The following is a 7,726-nucleotide window of genomic DNA, read 5'->3' as shown; positions in this document are numbered from 1 at the left end:
ACAGCGGCGCCGGGGAGAATCCAGGCGCCCGACTAGGGCATTCCAGTCTCCAGACGACAGGCGACCGGCGCGATGTCCGGGAGGGAGAAGCGGCGGTGAGTCACCGCGCGATGCAGTCAGACGAAAACATCACGTGATGAGGAGAGGAGTACTCGGTCAGTGAGAGTAGTTTTGTGGAGGCGGCGAAGGCGTCGCGGCAAAGGCGCGGCGCCAACGCCGCCCCCTGGCGGCGGCGAGAGACACCACTCGCCCCGCCGAGGAGGTAGCCATAGAGTTATTATAATGTACGCTAGAGGTTCAACTGGCGCTAGTGTCTATGCGACTTCCGGGAGGCAAATTGAAGCAGACAGCAACCAGTCTACTTTTGCGGTGCTCCTGTGCATTCCTATGGGAAAACGCGCATGAAGTTTGCCTCTTCGCCGGAAAATAACACGAATGGCTTTTATTATTTCGGTTGTACCGGATAGTATGTACACTTATTAATATTGTAAAAGTGTAATTGCTTTAATTACAGCATTTTTCTTTACCACTGAACGATGTTAAGCTTCGCTATATTTCAGGCCCAAACCTATGTTCCATGGCAGGTATGTAAAAACAAGCGACGATTCTAAGCAAACTCACGATCGAAAAGAATGTAGAGTGTGTTCAAGGTTCGCTAGCATTGCAGTGGCGCTTATATATTGCTAATATGCCCGTCCTGTCACTCTATGAAAATGACTCCGTCGTGCATCTTTACGACGGTTAAAAAACATTCGAATGTAAAAAATAAAGTACGTGGACTACGAAAGGTGTGCCTGTTTATTATTTCCTATGTCGGGCAGTTCTTATCGGGTCCCTGTTCTCTGACTTCTTCCTATTTGCAAAGATTTGGAGCGTGCGGTTGATGATTTGAACCCAGAACATGCATCTTCGCACATATTCATGAGCAGAAAGAATAAAGCAGTTCTTATTTATTGCAAATCGGACTATATTAGGTGGCTTTCGATTTATTTTGATCGCCTGCATGCACAAGATGTTACTTATTCATTGTTACTGCGTAGTTCTTGCCGTCTCTCTTGGTTTTCCACATGTCCTTCGTTCGCTTGACACGTATATCCCCATGGTGGAAAGCGCCGATGCCGTGTTCGCGCTAACAGTGTCCGACAGTGCACATAAATACACGTACGAAGCCGTTTTAGCACCGTTTTGAATCCGATGAATTTGAAAGAAAAACGCCGTAACTGACGAATTATTTCGTCGGCCTGACTGAGAAATGTTCCAAGCTTCCTAGTACGTACGAATTATTCGTGATATTTGCTCTTATATTCGAGCGCGGAGAGAAAATGTACTCGCTTTTTCCCATAGAAATGCATTACCGGAAGTCAATTTCCGACTGGTTGCTGTCTGCTTCAATTTGCAGCAGCACACTAGCGCCACTTGAACCTCTAGCGTACATTATAATAACTCTATGGAGGTAGCCCCCCGCACCGCGCGCCGCCCGGAAACCGGGAGGCGCGCGTTGCCAGAGTAATGGCGAATTCGGGTGGTCAGTTGCCGGCGAGAACGAGCCGGCGGAACCGGCAACCAGAAACGCGCCGGCGGCACACCACGTGACCCTCACCACCCGAACACGAAACGCCAGACGGTGGCAGTTCGCCTCTTGCCCGCGCCCGCGCGACACCACTATACTTCATTTCAGCTTCGGTCCGAGCGCGGCCGATGTTATGGGCCGAAGGGCCAATAAACAGCGAAAGAAGCACAACGTGATGGCGTGCTCTCTACAGTTGATAGGGCCAGCCGGTATTCGCCGTCTATCTGTGCGTGCTCCTCCGCCGGCTAGTCTTATCACGCGAAGAGAGCACGCCATGACGCTGCGCTTTTTGCGGTGTTTGATTGGCCCTTCAGCTCATAACATCGGCCGCGCTCGGACCGAAGCTGAAACGAAGTATACACGTTTGCAAGTCCGGCTTCAGGGCGCTGCCATCTTGCCTGTCTGGGGTGCGCTTGGACCAGTCATAATCCGATTACGAAGCCTTGCTAAGGCGTCGTAATCGGATTATGGCCGCTCCCGAGAGCGCACCCCACTGAGGAAGATGGCGGCGCCCTGAGACCGGACTTGCAAACGTGTATAGCGAGAGCCTGTCGCCGCCGTCACTCATGTCCCAACGACTTGGATTGACTTTCGTAGCGGCTGCTAAAGTTACTTCAGATCAGTTTCGTTCTTTCGTTCATTTTTTTCTCACTGACCTTCTCTCTCATTTCGGAAGTACAATAGTAAGGGTGCAGGCGAGCTGGTGGATGTTAACCAGGGTGTAAGATAGACAGGTGGGGAAACGAGAGCCAAATGAGTGACCGCATTGTGTCCCCCTTGGTTTTCTCTTTTTCTGTGGCGCCATCTATGTGGAGCACCGCGAACTCTCACTCTGGGTGGGCGACCGATGGCGACCGGCTAAACTGACGGAGATGGTTTTTTGTGGATTTTTAATGAAAGACTGTCGTGCTCTCGGTTTATTTTGCGCAGTCTCCCATAGAGTTCCACGCAAATCCGATTCCGATTTTTTTCCTCTCGCCGCAGCGCCATCTGTCGCAAGTCGGGGGTACCCGCAAGCAGACGAGTACACAATCCGGTCACGGCGCTGCGGTAGGCTTCTATGGGCCGTTTCCCCACCTGTCTATCTTACACCCTGATGTTAACCATGTTGAATATACCTGAGACTGGGGTAGAAAAACATAAAGGTCGAAGAAACAGAACGGGACAGGACGACGTCTCAATTAAAAGTCGAAGAAACAGAACGGGACAGGACGACGTCTCAATTGAGACGTCGTCCTGTCCCGTTCTGTTTCTTCGACTTTTATGTTTTTCTACCCCAGTCTCAGGTATATTCAACATGGCTAATTTCGGAAGTGACGGCACCGGATACAGTCTGGCGCCCACTCGCCCGGCCGTTCGGAGCTCGGGCGGAAAAAGCGCCGGAAAGTTGCCGGTGCCTGCCGGAGAACCACCACCCGAACGTTGCGCGCCGGCCGGAAACTGACCAACGCTATTGCCGGTTTTCCGGCAAAATAAGTTGCCGACGATTGACCACGCGAATTCGCCATAAGCGAGCCGATGCCTCTCCCCACCCCCTACGTCACGGCGCCGGGGATAGTCGGCCGGTGGGCCGCTGAAACCAGGAGAGCAGAATTTGTAGATTAAATAAATACTAAATAACCTGGGGGATCGACCTCGATGATGGTGAACCTCTTGCGAGAGAGAGAGAGAGAGAAGTCTTGCAAAAGAGGAAAAACCATCGTTGGAGTTGGGGAGCGGAGAAAAGCTCACCGGAGATAAGCTCACCGGAGATAAGCTCAAAGGAGAAAAGCTCAAAGGAGAAAAGCTCACCGGAGAAAAGCTCACCGGAAAAGTGCCAAATGCGGAGAAAAGCTCACTTAGATTTTGGTGCAAGTAAAAAAGTTCACTAAGACTGCCAGAAATAATCATTATTCCTACTTGTTTTCTTTTTTTTTTTTTTTGCCGAAACTGAATGAAACGACAAAAAACTTTTGGTTTGTTGCGTTTCTATGTAAGAGAGGGTAAAAGCGCTAAAAACAACGGACAAGTTAAAGAGACGTACAACACAGAGCGCTACTTGCAACTGAAGTTTATTCCCAGGAAACACACATATATACACACCGTGAAATCGCGACATGTACTTTAGAAATGCGACATCACCCCCTCATCGCTCGTCTGTCCGCTATCTATTTTACAAAAGATTTCAAAAAAGCCATCTCAGAGCCAAACATCAAAAACGCCATCTCAGAGCCAAACATCGCCCCATCTATAGCCCTGTTTGGCTCTGAGATGGCGTTTTTGAAATCTTTTGTAAAATAGATAGCGGACAGACGAGCGATGAGGGGGTGATGTCGCATTTCTAAAGTACATGTCGCGATTTCACGGTGTGTATATATGTGTGTTTCCTGGGAATAAACTTCAGTTGCAAGTAGCGCTCTGTGTTGTACGTTTTAGCGCTTTTACCCTCTCTTACATGGTTCTTCTGTCTTTTTTATGTATAACATTCTTCTGACTGGCGCTGTAGCTGAAGACCTTGACATTGTAGGGCATTCCTATTGTTTCCCATTTTTTTTCTGGGAACAAGTATTTCTCCGCTCTCTTTGTGAGAAATACAGTCTGCTTTTTTATTGGTCAGAAGCTGTATGGTTACGCAAGAGGAGCTAAAGGAAATTGCATATATAAACAGCACCTCCTATCAAGTGACCAGTCCTGCCTTCCTTGTGTCATGGAGGTCATTCTGACCAATAAGGGAAAGAAGAAAGTGCTTCTAGATGGGTACGAATATTGTATGAAAGTTACAAGAAACGACTGGATACGCTGGCAGTGCCGGTACCAACGAACAGGTTGCTGCAAGGGAGCCATCACCACCAATCTTGATGTAAGTACGAAATATCATACTTTTCGCTTGTGTGCAAGTTTTGCAGTAATGTTTCACTTTATTTGCACAAGCGTTTTTACGTAAAACCTTCTTTCGTTTTTACATTTAGAGTTACATATACATTATTGCTGACACAAATTTTTGTCATTTTTAAACGCAGATTACCCGCTTTTGGTCAGTGCAGGAGCACAATCATGCAAACAATCATGGCCTTTCTGATGTCACCAAACTAAGGAGCCAGCTGTAGAGACCGCAGAGCCTCCTAGCCGTCTGCTTAATTCAGGCTTTGAGCAATTCAACAACATCCGTGCGCGAAAGCATCGGTAGCCTCGAGACTATTCGTCGTGACCTGCGCCAGCAAAGAAGTAAGGTGCGTCCGCCGGAACCCCAGACCACTGCTGATATTCAATTACGAGATACCTGGACAATGACCGGAGGGCCGGAAAAGCAACCGTTTTTGATCTATGACGACGGGCGGAGAGGCGAGACCGCATGCTCGTTTTTGCAAGCCATGAACAGCTGCGGGCACTATCAACAAGCCGAACCTGGTACATGGATGGAACATTCTTGGTGTGCCCAAGACTGTTTAAACAGTTGTACGTTATGAGGTGCTGGGGAGAGCACCGTGGCGTGCGTTTATGCTCTGCTCCCAGGCAAAACCTTCTCCATATACGAAGAGCTTTTTCAAGCTATTTTGGACACGTGTGAAGCGAACGGTTATGCTCCATACCCTGAGATCATCATTAGCGACTATGAGATGGCCGCCATAAGAGCGTCGAAAGCGGTCTTCGGAGAAGATGTCACCACGAAAGGCTGCTTCTTTCACCTCTGCCAGAGTACCCACCGCAAGGTAACGTTACTCCCAAAATAATCTTGAAAAGAAATATGGACGCCTCTAGTACCAACCATCTATGGCCAACCAACATAAAACCTATGATATGACATCAAAAACAAAGAAAAGGCATTTGACTAATTTTGAAGTGCTTAGCTCCCCAGTACCAAGATATAGCCTCTACGTCAAACTCAATTAATGCAACCGCATCAGGATCTCATCGTATCTCTTTTTGTTCGATTCTTTTTCAAGGTACGCGAGCTGGGCCTCATCAGCAGGTACAAGACGGACGACAGGTTCAAGAAGATGTGTGGAATGCTAGACGGCCTCGCATTCCTCCCTCCCGACCTTGTTCCAGTTGGGCTGGACTACATCCGTGGTCAGGCTCCAACAGACCTCGATGACCTCATCGACTATTTTGACGCGACGTATGTAAACGGAACGTTCCGAGCAGTGTCATCGAGAGTAGCCGATGGCGCATTAACCACAACGATGCGCCGAAGACGCCCCGAGTTTCCGCCGACAGTGTGGAACGTGTTAGAAGCCACATTAAACAACGAAGACCGCACAAATAGCGCATGCGAAGGATGGAACAGCGGGTTTAAGAAGCTTGTCGGGCACAGCCAGCCCAGTATATGGAAGCTGATCGACTGCTTGCAACAAGATCAAGCCCTATCGGAAGTAATGCTGCTGCAAATAAGCCGTGGGGAACCGCCGACGAAGAAGACCAAAAGGGCAACAAGGCGCCTACAGGACCGCCTCAGGAACATCTGCCTGGACTATCTTGAGCACAAACAAGTTCCACCCCTTCTGGAAGCGGTCGGAAATTGTATACGATTCTAACGTGCGTGTATGAAAAAAATAATTCATGTTTGAGAGAAAATAAACGCAAATCATTCAATTTATGACTCCTCTGTGCAAAATCACTTTCGCTCTTTAATGCGGAAATAATATGTGGAAGTGAAAATAGACGAGTCACTCATTGAGTGTGGTGAGCTTTTCTCCGCCTTCTCCATTGGTCCGGTGAGCTTTTCTCCGGTGAGCTTTTCTCCGGTGAGCTTTTCTCCGGGAATCGTTGGAGTTACAGCCATGGGCCGAACGGTCATCGTTGGATTGGGGGGAGGGGAAGGGGGTAAAAGCTGATAGAAGAAAAAATTGTGAAAAAAAAAGAGAGGGAGGTTGTTTCGCCAAATCCGACAAGCGGGGCGCGAGGAACCATAAAAAGTGGCTGGCAGAAAAGAGGGCGGAGCCGAGGAAGGAAGGAGATCCTTTAAATGTCCAAGTGTCTTGTCCAGAAGCCTGTAGCACATCTTCACAGAGTCCAGGGTGAACGAATCGGGTTCGGCACGCGGTGTCCGAATTTCCAAGCACTGTCACCAGTCACACCAACACCAAGTTTCCCAGTATTCCGAGCCAAAGTGCAATGGGTCGGCGAGCATCTCTCTGCTGTATTCACAACACAGCGTTGCGAAAGGATTGGGGGGAACATTAATAGATTCCGTTCCCTCAACAGGGGCGGTCGAGCCTATTGTATGCATAAGGGACATTCCGCAGAGTGCTACGGAATGACATTCTTTGCCTGTGCTTGGCTGAGTGACCCACGCGATTTAGCGCGTGGTTCACCAAACGCAAAGGTAGAAATTACTTGTATGGCATTTTCTGAAAATGCCTGACCCTTGGCATGCCAAGGGTTTACTTGCTCCCGAATCTATCATTCGAAAACTTTCCATGGCTGGGCGAGGTTAGTTCCTGCCCATTAAAAGAATTCCGAATTTATCATTCGAAACCCTGACTGTGCAAGGTTAATTCGCGTCGCGTCGCGTCGCGTCGCGTGAAAAGACGGCCGCCGTAAATGGGAAAGGAGGAGCGGAGAAACGGGAGCGGAGAGAAGCTTGTCCGCTAGCGCCACAAAAGAGCGAGCGGCCAAACGCAGAAACAATCTTTTTTTTTTATTTTCTCTTTTCTTGTCGCTATCGTGGAGAGGAGAAACTCAGCGTCCACCCTTTCCCGTTTCTCCCTGCGCCCTTTCGAATCGCCGCGCCCGTTTCTCCCGGAGTACGAAAACGACGGTGACGAAAAGACAAAAACAAGCGTGGTTCGGGGAGCGGCCGCTCATGACCCAAGCGCTCGCTGTCTAGGTCTGCCCTTTCTGCTCTGCGCTACCATATTGGTCACCGTTCGGCGCGCTCCTCCTCTCCTTTTTCCTGCGGCCGCGCGCTCTATGGCTCCGTCGTCGATGTGCCAGGCTGACAGAAGAATCAAAATATAAAAAAAAGGGCACGGCGCCAGAGCGGGCCAGCGCGCGGGGAGACAGCTTTGCCAAAGCAAAAGAGGCCCCGCGCGAGGGGCAGACCTGGCGAGAATAAAGAATAGAAAAAGAAAACGCCAGAGTAGCTATTAGTTAGAATTTGCACAAAGAGCAGTCCCCGCTGCAAGGCAGGAAAGAAAGATAAAACTAAAAGCCAAAAGCAGACGGAAAACGCGA

General features: G+C 49.3%; 1 protein-coding gene across 1 annotated transcript; it reads left to right on the top strand.

Moving 5' to 3' along the window:
* Positions 1-4,836: 4,836 nt before the first annotated feature.
* LOC120843560 lies at positions 4,837-6,114 on the top strand. The gene is made up of 3 exons (XM_040214954.3): positions 4,837-4,957; positions 5,018-5,259; positions 5,494-6,114. Exons 1-3 carry the CDS (start codon positions 4,837-4,839, stop codon positions 6,082-6,084), a joined length of 954 nt encoding a protein of 317 aa, XP_040070888.1. The 3' UTR covers positions 6,085-6,114.
* The last annotated feature ends 1,612 nt before the right edge of the window (positions 6,115-7,726 follow it).

Source organism: Ixodes scapularis, unplaced genomic scaffold (genome assembly GCF_016920785.2).
Source record: "Ixodes scapularis isolate PalLabHiFi unplaced genomic scaffold, ASM1692078v2 PGA_scaffold23__2_contigs__length_901104, whole genome shotgun sequence".
NCBI lineage: Eukaryota > Metazoa > Arthropoda > Arachnida > Ixodida > Ixodidae > Ixodes > Ixodes scapularis.
Note: the sequence above shows the minus strand (reverse complement) of the source record. Positions and strands in the feature narration are given on the sequence as shown.

Coding starts and splice junctions, on each gene's coding strand:
- LOC120843560 (XM_040214954.3), top strand. CDS start 4,837: ATGACCGGAGGGCCGGAAAAGCAACCGTTTTTGATCTATGACGACGGG. Junction 4,958..5,017: donor CTATCAACAAGCCGAACCTG/GTACATGGATGG, acceptor GTACGTTATGAG/GTGCTGGGGAGAGCACCGTG. Junction 5,260..5,493: donor GCCAGAGTACCCACCGCAAG/GTAACGTTACTC, acceptor TTCTTTTTCAAG/GTACGCGAGCTGGGCCTCAT.